Source organism: Phodopus roborovskii, unplaced genomic scaffold, assembly GCF_943737965.1.
Source record: "Phodopus roborovskii unplaced genomic scaffold, PHOROB, whole genome shotgun sequence".
NCBI lineage: Eukaryota > Metazoa > Chordata > Mammalia > Rodentia > Cricetidae > Phodopus > Phodopus roborovskii.
The window spans coordinates 21,729,441-21,745,909 of NW_026126469.1; the positions used below are offsets into that span (position 1 = coordinate 21,729,441).

The 16,469-nt window shown below is 35.2% G+C and overlaps 1 protein-coding gene across 1 annotated transcript in view; it reads right to left on the reverse strand.

Moving 5' to 3' along the window:
• Stxbp5l (syntaxin binding protein 5L) overlaps positions 1-16,469 on the reverse strand; it is a 223,895-nt gene that overhangs the window by 382 nt on the left and 207,044 nt on the right. The window contains exons 23-27 of the mRNA XM_051191450.1: positions 14,774-15,013; positions 10,113-10,473; positions 6,389-6,554; positions 2,332-2,443; positions 485-705 (exon numbers count right to left, since the gene is read on the reverse strand). Coding sequence (XP_051047407.1) covers positions 485-705; positions 2,332-2,443; positions 6,389-6,554; positions 10,113-10,473; positions 14,774-15,013 — 1,100 coding nt within the window. The remainder of the gene's footprint in view (positions 1-484; positions 706-2,331; positions 2,444-6,388; positions 6,555-10,112; positions 10,474-14,773; positions 15,014-16,469) is intronic.

Here is a 16,469-nt window from a genome sequence, read left to right on the forward strand (position 1 = left end):
CTATTCAGCAAATCAATAGTGAGCTAATTGTGGACATTTAGTTAAGTCTCAGAATGTAATAAAACTGTATGGACTCTTACTTCATGGAACAAAGTATACGTGAGACAGGCTTAAAAACAAACACTTAAGCTGTGCAGACTTAGCTGATGGGAAATGATATTAAACGACAGACAAAATGAAAGACATGTATTCTGGCCTCTACTGACCCTCGCCCTTTTTGAGGGGACTCATAAACTCTCCCTATGCACCTTTCAAGCAGGTGATACAAAATACACACCTACTGTATCTGAATGAATCAATAGGTTATACCCCAAATAAAAGGAGTCTCAATTTAATGCATATTATTTTTTAATCTCCCTGAATAGGGGGCTTGAAGTACTTCAGGGATTCAGGTTCCATGGTGCCCCTGCCTAGGCTTCTAGGCTTCCTTATTCAGGACTCGGGGCCACATTATAAAGACACCTGTATTTACTTGGGCAGTTACCTCATGTGCATGTTTGGAAAACGCTTCTGCACTGGTCATCATGCCTGCAGTCTTCTCTTCCAGCTCACCCAGCCTTTGTCCTCTCTCATCCAGTGCAATCCGGGCTCTGGTCAGCTCTCCCATCACCCCTCCAGCAGCGCCCTTCATCCCCTCTATACTGCCTGGTCCAGGAATGTGCTGTGCAAGGCTGCGGGATGCTTTTCCTGCTGTAGCTTCCCCAACTGAGAATTTAAGCCACAGAAATGTAAGATGTCAGTAATTCATAGTCAAGATGGCCTCCAAAGCAAAAACAAAACAAAACAAAAACCCTTTGATAAATTTCTACTACTATCATAATATGTCTTGTCATACATATGTGTATATGTTAAAGATAGGAGCTCTTAAGAAAAATGCCTAAGGCTGAAACTGGGAGATATAGTTATCATGTGTCTTTGTGTGTATGTGGTGTGTATATGAGACTGCACTTTCAATGTATGTATGTGTTCATGTGTTTGTGTATATGCACACGGATGGTCCTGTATGTGGATGTCAGAGGTTAACCTCAGGTGCTCTCCACCTTCATTTTTTTCCCTAAAAAAATTGAATGATTATGGCATGCGTGCATATGTGCGTCTTTGTGTGGGCTTAGTTCATGCCACAAGCTCAAATCATTAGGTTTGGTGACAAGTACATTCATTGGCTGAGCAATCTTGCTGGTCGCATCTTCTTTTCTGAGATGGGGTTTCTTGCTTAGCTTGGCAATAAGTCAGAAATTTAGTGGATATTTTGGGGAATATCACATTGGAAAAGAACCTAGGCTTTAGAAAATAAAAGCCTGGTTGATATCTAATTCACATCCCATTAAAGCAACCTTAGTAAAGCATGTAATTGGTTTTTAATGTCTCAAAAAGTTGTATAACTCAACTACCACCTGATTTTACAATATTTGTATTATGCCAAAAGAGACCCCAAACTCATTCATAATCACTCCCTATTATCTCCTTTCTCTAGCCTCAGGCACCCACTGATTAACTTTTAGTACCCATGAGTTTGCCTATTCTGGACAATTTATATGAGTAGAATCATATAATATGTAGTCCCTTTTTGATATGGCCTCTCTGATTTAGCATGCTATTTGTGAAGTTCTATATTGCCACATGTAATACATTATTCTCTTTATTGGCTAAAATAGTATTAAACTATAGGGTGGTACCTATGTCTCTTTGTACAGTAACAGATTTAAGCAAAAGGGGATTTGATATGTAAAATCAAACGGCAGGAGGCACTGTCTGAAAATTTTACTTTCATCTGTCCTCTGAAAATGTTTTTTCCATCTCCTATTCCTTTTTGATTACTGTTTATCAGAGTCTCACTCATAGATTTTCAAACTGGTTTTTTTCTCCCCTATGGCACCAATACATTTGCCTTATGAATAAAGGATCCATTTTCTAGCAGTGGTTATATGAAAGCAGACTAAAATGCTTTTTCAGAATTAAAATGCCAAATACTATCCACTGTTCATGCAGTTAGTGCCTATCTACAACTGGGATGCTTATTAATTTGATATATATATATTAAAACACACATTTATATATAATTGTACATTATATATTGTATAATATATTAATGCATGTTGAAATACATACATATGTGTATATAAGTTGTGGTTAATTACTTCCTAATATAGTGAATAATTTTATCCATATTTAATAAACATAATTTTCAAAATACAAGAAAAATAATATTCAAACTTTATATAGAAAACAAAAGCATGTTGGTCTAGAATTTGAGATATAGTATATTAAACACCACACACACACACACACACACACACACACACACACACACACACACACACATTTACTCACAGAGCTCTTCTCTGTCAAATGTCTGTCCACTTCCACCAAACAGTCCCTTGAGAAAGCCTCTATTTTGAGCTTCTGGTGTCTCTATGGGAGTAAACAAATCGCCTAACATGTCCTGTATCAATTAAGAAAAGAGTGTCAGAGCAACCAAGATGAAATTAATAGATGAAAAGGTAACACTGTGATATGTTACAGTACATCATGAAGACAGCCTTTCCATTGCTTTTCTGTGTGATTTTTTTTGTTTGTTTATTTGGTACACAATCTTGACATTAACTCCTCAGAGTCCTTAAATAAAAGAGAAAAGGAAAAAAAATTTTTTGAAGGGAGAGGGGAAGAAAAAAAATTAAAACTTTAGCATACCCAGCCATGGAACAGATATGAGACTCCTCTGGGGAGAAAAGGGAGCAGATTGTGTATTCAACCATTCTGTTGAGAAAAGTAGAAAATCCAGCACAACTGTATCTCCAAACACTAACCACTGACTAAGACAAGACTGAAGAACTAGAGATTCATATGGGCATCACAAATCACTCCAATGAACTGCAATTCGTTGGAGATACTCAGGCTAAGACTGAACCTTGGGAAAAAAGGCAACATTTCCCTATAAGATGAGAATACACAGCCAGGACTGTAAGTACAAACACGGGTGTGGCCACATCAGAGCCAGACATTGAAATCTACACAGGATGAAGATGAACACCTAGCACATTAAGAAGACAGTAGCTGGCCAGTTGGAAATTATTCTGAGGGGAATCCCATGTAAAAGTCTAGGGATATCATTTACTTTTATTTTGTTTGAATTCCAGGACCTTATTTTGTGTTCTGATTCAACTGGAAATTCTTAAAAGGTATTCTTTTGAACACTTTGTCTGGGATTTCACTGAACACATCTCACTAGACTACATTACTGTGGAACCCTCCTAAAAGAGGGCTGACTTCTGCTATCACGTGGGCAGACATTCAACCCAGCAGGGAACCTGCTTGAACTTCCCTGAGCCACTGCATGTCGACAAATCTGCTTTAACAGATTTGAGCTAGACAGGCACACATCTCCTTTCCCATCAGCAGAGTTATATCCTTAAGACAGCTCAAGGAGAGGAGGAAAAGAACATCCATCCTACTAAAGAAGACAGACTGACACTGTAATTTGCTTTTATTTTACATTGTCTCATTAAGTGTCTTTACTCTGGCATATTTCTTAATGGCTTTATTCAATTTGTATATTCTTTACATTCTATAATTATTATACTTTTTCACCTATCCCATTTAGTTCTCCATACTATTTTTCTTATTTTAAACTCATATAAATTTCCCTCCATCCCATTTCATTTTCTCTTTACCCAGTCCCTCCTCTTGATATATTAATTATAATTTTCTATAGGTTTAATCATTTTTAAATCCCATTTGTTCTACTAACCTACATACATAATGCTAAGTAGAGGAAAAACTCAAAGCATTTTCACTAAATTCTTTATTCTTTCTCAATATAGTTCTTGGAGTATTTATACGAACTACAAAGAATAGGGAAAACAAAAACAAAAAACAAAACAAACAAAAACAAAACAAAACAAAAAGCCTCAAGTTGGATAGACTAGGAAAGGAAGAAAAATCATTCCCATTTTCAATACTATGGTCCCATCCGTAGGGTACCTAAATCTAAATGCTTTATCAGAAAACCTTGAGAAATAATAAACCTTTACAGCCAAGTAGCAAGATACAAAATAAAGACAAAAAGTTAATAGCTTTCCTAAATGTCACTAATAAAAATGCTAAGAAAAAAATAAGGAACAACCATTTTCATATAGGTTAAAAATGCCTTGGGAAAAATCTAACTAAGGATGTGAAAGACCTCTCTATAAGGAAACATTTAAATCACTGAAGAGAAATTGAAGAAGACACTAGATGACAGAGACTTTCCATACTGAAGAAATAGTTACATAAACAACAGCAACCTATAGATTTAGTTCATTCTTCATCAATGACACTCTATAGAACAAGGGAAAATACAAAATCCATAGGAAGCAAAAAAGACTCCAAACATCCAAAGCAATTCTGAGCAAAAGGAACCATGCTGGAGGTATCACTGTCCCTGACTTCAGTTTTACTATAGAGCCCTGGGAATCCCACTAGCATAAGAACATATATGTGGATCAACATACCAGAACAGGGGGCCATAAATAAACCATTCAGCTACACTGGTAGGACATTTTAAAAAGAGGACCTAAGTATTTTGGAGATGAGACAATTTCTTCAACAAATGGTGCTGGGAACATTGGATAGCCTCTTACAGAAAAATGTAACTAGATCCATTATCTCTCACCCTGAGTAAAATCAATTATAATTGATCAAATCTTAAGGTGACCTGAAACTTTGAAATTGTTATGAGAAACATTTCAAATTATAGGCACATGTAAGGACTTTCTGAAAGGGATGCAAATAATGAAGTAAAATCAAGAATTTGCAAATGAGATTTATTAAATTGGTGTGCTTAACAACAAAGAAAACAAATCAGTAGATAGACTACAGAATGGAAAACATATGTGCTAATTTATAGCAGACAAAAGATTAACATGTAGAATATATTAGATAACTAAAACCCAAACAAACCAAAATGCCAGAAAGCCAAACAATTCAGTTGACAAATGGCCTAATAAAATAAACACAGCAATCAAATGATGGAGACAAATGCCAAATAATTATATGAGAAAATATTCAATATGCTTAGCCTCTAGGGAATGCAAATTAAAACTATCAAGATGCCATGTTATCCTAGTCACATATTAGGAAAATAAATAACCAGTTCTGGCAAGGATGAAGTGAAAGGGGAACTTGTATACTGCTATATCTAAGAATATAAATTAGTCTATCTACTATGGAAACCAGTATGCTCATGGAGATCCTGGACAAAACAAAAATAGAACATATGACACAGCTATATTATGACCCAGCTATACTCTCTTGGGTCTAAACCCAAAGGACTTGAAGTTAATATACCACAGTGATACTAGTACACTTTTATTATTTTTGTAGCACTATTTGTAATAGGCAATTTATAGAACAAATGCAGATGTCCACTAACAGAAGAACAGATAAAGAAAATGTGGTATGTTTACACCATTTAATTTTATTCAGTCATTAAGGATGGGATAATGGAGGCTGGAGAAATGGATCAGCAGTTAAGAGCTCTGGCTGCCCTTTCAGAGGACCTGGGTTTGATTCCTAGCACCTCCGAGCTGTGTATAACAATTGATCCATGTGGCCTGACACTGTTTTCTGGGTACCAGGCACACACATGATGCACAGATTTACATGCAGGCAAAATACCCCTTCACATGAAATAACAATAAATAAAGCTTAAAAAGTTAAAAAAGAATAAAATTCTGTTTTTAGGAAAATGGATGCAACTGGAGATTATTATGTTAAACAAATCTGTTTCAGAACAACCAATATTACATGTTTTCATTCATTTGTGGGTCTTAGATTTTATATAAATACATAAAATTACATACACACACACCATGTATGTAAAACTTAGACTCCCTGGTGAAATAGAATAATAGGAAGAGTGAGAGGGGAGAAAGGGAAATATATGTAAGAGTGAATATGATCAAAGTATATGATACACTTGCGTACCCTGTCATCATGAAAACCATCTGTATAAGAAACCTATACCTCTATGATTAAAACAAGACTCCTAGAATAAAATAAATACATTTTTAGCTTACCTACTACTATAGATGAGCATAAGGATCATATATAATTATTATGATGCTCTTACTACTTCTGTGTATGCCTAGAACCACACTAGAAGTTGATAGGAAAATCCATTGAAGAATATATATTCAGAACATCTTGTAGAAAATGTGTATTTATTGTCTGGCCTTATGGAACTTTAGCTTATAGATGTCTCTCTTGTTCTTTCCTTAACAAATCACATTTATTTATTTATTTAATATTTTAATTTCTTTTCTATTTATTTATTTCCTTTACATCCTGGCTACAATTTCCCCTCCCTCCTCTCCTCCAATTTGACATCTATTTAAGGAACTTTACCTACCTGAATATTATCACACATTTCTTGGCTATATGTTAACCGTTGAATTTCAGTAGGAGAGACAAGGTATAGTGCCTGTCCTTCATTAGTAAAACAAAATGTCCGTGCTATCCTCATGTCTGTCAGTGGCAAATAATTTACATCCAACATTGGGCGAAGACTAGGTAAGCTGAATAGGAAAAAAATTCGTAAATCTACATTTCATATTTACATTGATAGATATTTCCTTTAATAAGAAACCTTTTAAGTCATTACTTTATGTTTTTTCTTTATAGTATTTTCAAAGATTAGTAACGGATACTTTAATATAATCGCATACACACACAAACATAAGCACAGTTCTCTTAGCCCATATAAATGCTTTGCAAATGTCCTGAGAGGACTAATGTAGAGGCCTATGGTCTCTCTAAGCACACAACTCCTTAGTCTTTGATCTTATATACCAACAGAGACACGTGCGGGGTCAGTCTAGTATGTCTGGGCATAGACTGCTTTGTTCTCCATTCCTTATTTTCTTTTCACAGGTAATTAAATCTTCCTGTTTCTTAGGGCATTTATATTGAACATGACTAATTAATAAACATGGGCAAAGCTTAAGGGAATGACAGTGTAATAAGTAACAGACTAGTGTTTATACACGAGAAAGACTTCATCTTATAATGCCTTCCTAACCTAATCCTACAGCTATAATTTTGATAAGACAGTCCTACAACTCCACAGTTTTTATTTATTTATTTTTGTTTTGTTTTCTGTTTTTTTTTTTTTTATTACTCCGTGAACATCAATGGCAGAAATAAGTTCGTTGGCTTAATCCTCAGACTTGGGGACTATTTTAAATTTTTGTGTACACTGGTTTTAATTTATTCGGGAATACAGGTAGCATTCCAAAAAGTTATCATTTTTCTTTTAAAAAACATTTTGTGGCCACATTCAGAGACCAACAACTTTTCTTATATAATATGGGGACTGAAATCTGTATTATTGGAATAAGAATTTATTGTGGTTCCAGCACCATCCTCCTTGCTATTTTAGCCACCAACTAGTCATATGACTAGTGAGCAGGTAGATGACCCTTGGATAGTCAGAACTGATGTATGCTGAAAGTGCAAATTGCACACTGGATTTCAAAGACTTAGCAGTAAAAAATTATCTGAAATATGAAATATATGCTACTGACTTATAAATTTTGAGTAACAAACAAGCTTAGAGGAGGGAAGAACATCACATACACATACCATAAATGTGTGCTCCCTGTAACAGGAGCATGCCTAGCGGCTAAATTGTTTGCAAATAAGATTCAGTGATCTTCATTGGGAATCTCTGAAAATAGTTTAAGAAAAAAGAAAACCTGAAATATAGGAGAATAAGCAAGCCATGATGATTGCCTTTTCCCCAAAGTGTCTTCCTCACTAATTATAGATCTCTTCAGGTCTTCCCAGTTAGAAACAAAAACAAAATATCATTTAAGTCTTGTCTTACTCTTGACTTTCTTACTTTTCTTCTATTTACCACAACATTTTCTGAAACAATAACATATAGCAGGGTAAGGGATCAGACAGAAAAGGTTTTAGGCTTTGGGCCTGTAGCAGCTCCTTCACAATTGTTCAGTTCTGCTTTGTAGTTAAAAACAGCCATTGTCAACTTATGAATGATGGGTGTGGCCATGCTACAAGATGCCTTACTTTCCAAACATTTGAATTCATATAATTTCCACCAACTGTATTCTCTGACTTTTACGATCATTTAAATTTTGGCTTCCAGGCTTTACAAAATCAGACAGGAACTGATTTTATTATCATCATTTGCCAATCTTGTATCTGCACTACTCTCTCTATTCTTGCCCTCCTACGATAGTTAGCTCTTACCTTCACTACACTCCTAACACTTGCTTTCTTAAAGGGTTTCACGCAGACCAGGCTGGCTTCTAATTTACTATGTATCAGAGGATTATCTTGAATTTTGGAATCTCCTGCCTTCACTGCCAGGATTCTAAGCATGCGCCAACATGACCAGTTTATAATTTTGTTCCTGGTACCTCAATTCTTCGACTTTTCTGCTATATTTACTACCTTTTGACCACCTCTGTAGTTGTGATACTCTCCTTTTTATTGCAAAAGGCTGTGCTATTCTGGTCCTTTTCTTGTCTCTCAGATGCCTTCACAACCTCCTTCTTTGCATTTTCTTTTCTCCAGTACATAAATACAGAGATTGGCCCCAAACGCCTATCCTAGGCGCAGTCTACTTTTCATTTTTTAAATAGGACCTTTTGATGACTTTGTTTGCCATTATCTATCCATTTTCCTAGATGATGCCCAAGCCTGTATTATACCAAGAGACCAGACCTTAAACTGCTGGTAAGCTCTTCTCCTGGATGGTTTGGGAACACCACAAATGTCAAGCTTATTTTTAATCCATCTCAAACTCCTTATACTCAGTCTTTTCAAATTGCCCTCCCTTTCTTACCTGCTAATAGCATTACTGTAATACAAATCCTGAGACCTAGTGATCTTCTTTACCTTGTATGACAACTCAGCTTTGCATGCAAGTTTCCCTCCTCCTGCAGCGCTGCTCCCTCCTTGCCTTGTAGACAGCTTTCATTTCAGCTGAGAGCCCATCCCAAGCTCTGTGTCCCCATGAGTACTTCCTAGTGCTCATCCAGAGAGACTAACTACCGCCTTAAGATCCCATTCTTACAAATCTTATGTTTACTTCATCACTCAAGGTCCTCAAACATTTATGTCAATCTTCCTCTCCAAGTTACTTTTATACATTTAGTGATTCAATGCTTTTAAACTTTGGGGACTTAGTTTGTCAAAAGAAAATTCAATTTGCATTTCCTCTACTGGCATTTTCATTTCTCTGTTTGCTAATTATTTGTGTATTATCGTAAGTTACCAATTTTATCTCCTTTCCATGTCTACTGTAATATTTTACTGTTTAAATTATTTTAGAACAAGGTGAAATATTAACAAGAATGACAGTCACTTCTAAAATATTTTGAACAGATTTCATTTTCGTGTAGCTTATTCATCCAATGACCACTAGCATAGCATTGTTGAATCCATAACCTCATTAGGTAATATTTTATGTTTCACAAGTTTTACATGATTTCATTGAGTAGAATGAACTCTCTAAGTGTGTATCTTATTTTAATGTGTCTTATGGCTTTTAGTGTCCCATTGAGTGACTTCACTTTTTCCTATGCTTTATGCCTTCACACAAATTACATTACTTTAATTTCTAATATGAAAAATGGAACAGGAAAAGAATACTTGTCAATATCCTTACAAAGCTATGATAATCAAGTGAAATTCTGTGTGTAAAGTTCTTATGTCATAGTGAAAGCAACAGATAATTTTATTTCTATATAGGTTCTGAATCCAGTGCCTAATGTATTCCCAGTAATTGCCTGCTAAATTAATGTATAAATTATTGGGAAATCATTCTTTCCTTGGATTCTTTGTTGTCAGCTATATAATACATATTTATCTATATTATGTATAATATATGTATTATTGGTATTTTTTTTTTAGGAAACAAAACCAAAACCAGAACCAGCCCTCTTCATACCCAAGCCACAAACCTCTCTTCACGTTGTTGAACAACAGCACATTCACAAACATGAAACATCACATCAGGTTGCTTCTCTTCAACAGTATGAATATACTTTTCATCATTATACTTTGCTATGCTATGACCACCAGTTAACAATGAATATGTCAAGTACCTCATTATCATGATATGCCCATTTGCACAAAAGCAGGCCAAGCAGGCACCGTTACACATGACCACCACCTCTGCTTGCAGTATGAAAGAGGTCTCTGTGATGTTGTGAACATAAAGGCAAGTCTGAGACGGCAGTGAGAAGACTTTGGCTTGTTTTTCTGAGCAGATTATTGTATACTGATGGTCGCCTGTTTCTTGGGATGAAGTGGAGTAGTTCATAACCAATTTCCTTTTCCACGTTTTTTCATTTTCTTCTGTGTTGTTTGGATCCCTCCATACTTCATATGGAGGTTGCATTAAACTGCCAGTTCTGTCCATGCAGGAAAATGTTAGCACAGCTCCTTTCAATGACAGAAATGTACCTACAAAACAATTCATGTCACTCACATGTGAGATCCTTTATAAAGCAGCTAGTTACTATTCATTGATGGGCAACAAATATTTCATATCATGGCATTTTACAGGAATATTATAATATTGTAACCATATACAAAATCAGTATATTTGTGAGTTAATCTGCTGTAATAAATTGGATTGATAAAATTTTAGGTCTAAAGCCAGGTGTTGGTGGCTCACACCTTTAATCCCAGCACTCGGGAGGCAGAGGCAGGCAGATCTGTGTGAGTTTGAGGCTAGCCTGGTCTACAGAGCTAGTTCCAGGACAGGCTCCAAAACAATACAGAGAAACTTTGTCTCAACAAATAAACAAAAAAATTAGGTCTAAAAGGAAACTAAAATATCAGTTTGCCAAACATGTTCACTGTATTATTGAGAAACAGATCTAGAGAGATGATAATATTAGAGACAGGCCATACACCTTGGACTATAGCCTCTGTCACAGTTAATATTAAAAATGGATTAAAACTCAGATTTAATCCCAAGAATTTTCATTTTTATAAATTCAAAATGCCTTTCATTATCTTTTGTTTAATGTTTTTAATTGAAATGGAATTATATCACTTTCCATCCCTTTCCTTCCTCCAGCACTCCCAGTGAATTCTTCCATCTTTCCCACAGGCAGCTAATGACTGTTGGGAGAAGAATTCACCTCTCTCAGGGATAATGAGCCCCCTTATTGGTTGCTCAATGCAGAGTGGTCAGCTCTGAAAACATAGACAAGGAGTTTTTTTTTTTTTTCATTATCCTATATACTTCCATTAAAACCCATAAAAGTTTAAGAGAAAAATTTTTAGTATGTGCGTAACTTTCATTTTTTAAGTGAGTTCAACTATTAAAAAAAACAAAACAAGACATATACTACCTGATTCCAATTTCCTCTTTGATGCTCACTTGCTAGAAAATGCCCTTTGATTTTTCTGAAATTAAACCACTAACAAATGCTATGTGATTTCAACATTCAGTTACTCCATGCTGCCAATTTTATACTTTGATCTTTGATCTTAGCTAAAAGGTAAAAAAGGATGGCAATTTTTTTTGTTGATTTTGTTTTTTTCAAGACAGGGTTTCTCTGTGTAGCTCTGGCTTTCCTGAAACTTGCTCTGTAGACCAGGCTGGCTGCAAACTCAGAGATCTGCCTCTGAGTACTGGGATTAAAAGTGTGCGCCACTATGCCTGGTGTGATGCCAATTTAATGGTACAACAAACAAGTTCTTTTAACAAAATAACTAGGGATAGAGTCAGGTTTTGTGAAACTTAAAACTCTACCACTTTTGGCCTCCAATAAAATAATTTAAAGATTTTGTCTTCTTAAAATAACTACCTTCAACTCTTAGGCAAATTTGTGTATCTTAATTCAGAAAAAGGGACATCTACCTGTATTTCCCATGGTTGAATGCCCATGGCAGATAGCTATCTATATGTAATTATATGTTACTTTGTACAATTAACATATGTGTTAACGAAAGTGTTTCATTTCCTTATCCATTTATTGACTAGATTGTTTATTTTTGGTAGTCACTTTTTAGTTCTTTATATATTTTGGTTATTAATTCCCTGTTGAACAACTAGCAAACATTTTCTCCCATTATTTACTCTGTCTCTTCCCCACTCTATTTGCTGTGAAGAACCTTTTGGATGTGATGTAATTCACCTTGTCAGTTTTCTCCATTATTATTGATCATTTGGGTCCTGTAACTGAATCTTGAAGTGTTTCCCCTATGTTATTTTTAAGGCGGTTTTAAAGTTTCAGGTGCTAGGTTAAGATCTTCGATTCTATGTAATCTAATTAACATAATTTTATATTAGGTTGACTGTTCTTCTCCTTAATTTCCTTAGTGCAGAGTCCTAAATTTCTGTGGACTGTTAGGACAGGATTTAGCAGGTCAGCTTACTGACTCAGGACTGGGAGGTCAGCCACAGCTGGCAGTTTCTAATGCAGCAGCAATTGGCATAATAATGCTAGAACAGAAGAACAAACAGAATGTGATCAAGTACAAAGTGTGGTGAGTAAGGACTCAAGAAACAGCTTCAAATCTAATCCTCTCTCTAGCTTGCTTGAAGCATGCTATTTATTCTCTCTGGGTCTCATTTTATTAATAATTAATTAGGAAACTACAATATATCAATACACAGTTGGGACAAGTGATAGTCCATTTGATAGATTAGCATTACATGGGCACTTGTTTGAAGTGCCAATCTTCAGACTATCAGAGACCTCCTGAACCAGAGTGTGTGGGGTGGGGTCCTTTGATCCTTATCACAGCAATACCTTCAAACGATTCTGATAGAAAAAAAAAGTGACAGTGTGGAAGAGACACAGTATGTATGTACTTTCCAACTCTTCAATGACTGAATGCACTTCAAACTTCCATATTACTGCTAAGAATTTGTTGCTAGGACTAACAAGATTATCTATGTGAAAATATTCCCTATAAAAGGAGAGTGAGATTTTGTTTTTAATATCCTTTTTAGTTACTGATTCAACCACCTTACCAGCTCTGGGTCTGTTCAGATTTTCTACTGACTCAAGCTTTGGTGCACTGTGTATTTGCAGTGTTGTATTCCTTTCCCTTAGGTTATCCAATCTATTGGAATGGCAGGATAACACAACTGTGACGAGGTAAAATCTCACATCTGTTAGGTTAACCATTCTAAAATCATCAGAAAATAACAATAAGGGCATGATGTGGAGAGACTAAAACATCACACTGTTGGTATAGCCACACATGCAAAATAGTGCAACATGTGTCAGAACACTGTCCAAGAATGGAGTTGTGTAAGGGGCATTCTGAGTGCTTATGAGAAAACACCAGGAAAACAAGACAAGGGTCTTGTGACCTCAGTTTCTTCAAAACATGGAATTGTTCTTGGAGTGTGGGTTTTTTGTTTGTTTGTTTGTTTTGTTTGTTTTTGCCACTCCTGAGTATAGAGGATAAGAGTAAGTTTACTTCAGATGAATCATTACAGTTGACTATTATTATTTGTTTATATGCCTCTATGGAAACACATTTTTTGTCACACGTAGTTTGTTCTTGTAGCAGTATACAGCTTGAACTCATGAGAACTTTACTCATATGACCTTTCTTAACCCTCAGGGTATAAAGTATCTGACGCTCTAAATAAAGTTGGCTATTGCATGAGACTTTAGTCTGCCTCATTTTTAGGCTTCATTCTCCAAGGTTCCACTGCCAATTAGAGCAGTAAAAAGACATGAAAAGGAGATTTCCCCCCCCAAAAAAAAAATTAAAAATGCAACTAACATATAACCAAGCAACACAACTCTGGAGTTGCACCATAGACTGTGAGGACATACATATTCCTATGCACTGCTATTTACAATAGTGAAAATATGGAAACAACCTCTGTCTCCAGCAGATGAATGGATAAAAATGTGATATATAGAGAGGAGGGGAAACTGGGATTGGAATGTAAAAAATAAATAAAAAATGAGAAAAAATGTGGTATATATATATATGCAATTGCAATATTGTTCAATCTGAAAAGAAAGCAGCTCTCTAATATTTGAAGACATTGATAAACCGTGTGAATACTAATTTAGTGAAATAAGCCAGCCACAAAAGGACAAATGCTGCATGATTTAAACACTTAAACTCATTTGAGCTAAGAATAAACTAATCGTATCCAGGAATGGGAGAAAGGATAATGAAGAATTGTTAATAAACTAATATAATATTTAAATTATGTAAGGTAAGTTGAGGAGATGTGCTGTGCAATACTGTACTATAGATAATAATACCATAGGATTTTCATAAATTGAATGAGGGTCAGTGGGTATAGAACAGAGAATGGTTATGGCAAAGAGATGGGAACCAGGGCAACAATAGCAGAGCCAAACAGATAATCTTTTTTTTTTTCTTTCAATGGCTAATTATAAAACAAACGTGAACTTAGCATCATAGTTTCTGGCCTGGCATAGAACTTTGGGAAAATGCTGCAAGTTATTAAAAATAAATTGAACTTGTGCAGTAACTTTAAAAGCATCCGTTTCTGAAGGCAGAGCTTAGCCTGGCCTTTCTGGATTTCCATCATAGAAACAACTCAATTGTACTCTCATCCTGAGATCTGGATCATGACAGTATAGTAAGTATTGGGAGAATATTTGAGTTATGAATTTTCAATAGTCCATATTACATATGAGAGTTGGACTCTTCACCTTTGTCCAAAATCAGTTCACCTTATCAATTCTTAGCATTTAAAGTTGAGAAAGTAGCAACAAGGGAATGGATGAGTAAAAACTCTTACCACTTGGCAGTACCATCACTGGTTCTGTAAACCTTTGTTCATCTGATGATGGTAGGTTCAGGGAGATGAGTAATACCATTCCCAGACTAGTTCCAACAAACAGACAAGGGGAAACGGTAGAGTCATTCTTCCGTGCAAAGGATTCCATGAAGTATAAAGCTGTAACTGCTTCTTTGGAGTCTTTGTCAATACTGGAGATGCTAGAGCTTCTGGAGCGGTTATAGGAATTCTCTCTGACTTCTATGAGCATTTAAAAAGCAAAATTAAGTGTTAATGAATCTATAAAACAAGACAAATTTAATACCTAAAAACTGTAATTATGAGAGAAAGAAGAGTTTTATTTTTTGTTTGCTGGCATGAAGAGCATCTTACCCAGGGTACCAGCTCATTCTGAAGGAGGACAGTCTGAAGTCTATGTGCTATAATAAACTTAGGCAGAGTTAAAACTAAAACTCCAGTCTGAGTTCTAGCACACAGTTCTTTCTTTTCTGCATTTCTTGAAAGATCAGTTAAAATTCTAATCAGAGAAAGAAAAAAATCTTTAAATCTAAATAGTCAAGGTTACAACATTTTTCAATTCCACTTTGTTTCTCCTTTCCATTTTGATCATAGAAACCATATTGATGATTCCTTGGCAAGTCATACTGATAGTATCATGGTTTCCAACATGAAAGAACCAATCTGGATCATAAATGTTCTGTGACAAACACATTGTATACCCTATGCAATTAAAGCTATAAAAATTGAACTTTTAACTTAAGTTAAAAAACGTGAACGTGATTTATGTAAATTTGTTTTGAGATGCCTCCTGCTATTCAAATCTAGGCTAATTTTGCCAAGGACCCAATAAACATAGACTCACCCATCTGTGAAACAGTAATACAGTGACACTTGCTTTAATTGCTCGAGTACAGGCTCTTATTATCTCTTTATACTCTCTTCACTCACCTTTTCCCCTAGATAGATCTGAGAGTGTCATGGTAATTTTCAAGGGCCAGATGAAATATGAGTTATTCAAAATATATTTAGAAGGAACAGAATGCAATATTCCTAATTTCCCTTTAGATCTTTACCAAATTTATAAAATATCGCTTATAAAATTTAGAGATGACAAAGTTAGATCATTATCTACATACTTTACAAATTTAAAGACAGAATTACAACTAAATTTGTTTCTAGCACAAGCTAGAGGCAGAAATATCTACAACTCAAAAATCTGCAGCATTCATTCCAATGATTATTCTTTCTTTTGTAATCCTTATATGATGCTCCTATTGCAGCATTTGTAGCTAATCTGTGTCTCCAAAAACTTCACTCATGATTTATTACCATTCAGCACTGATACTTACAAACACCTGTTAGAAATATAATGCAGTTTGTTCCATGTCTACTGGACCAGATTTAGTATGACATAATATTAAATAAAACTGAGTAATAAATTCATTACTTTTTTGAAGAACAGTAATAGATTGTTGCTTGAGAATTTAAAGGATTGTCTAGAGTTACTATAGCCTAATCTTTCTATTGTTTTCCCACACTCTTCTCCTAAAATCTTTATTACCAAGAGTAAAAGCAGAATGACAAGATTCTGTTTTCTTTCCTTCTCTAAACAGTTTTGCTTCTTCCTCTTGCATTTTACTTCCCATCCTCATACTTATTGTATAAATAAGGAAGCAATCCTTCCTTTAAAATTTTA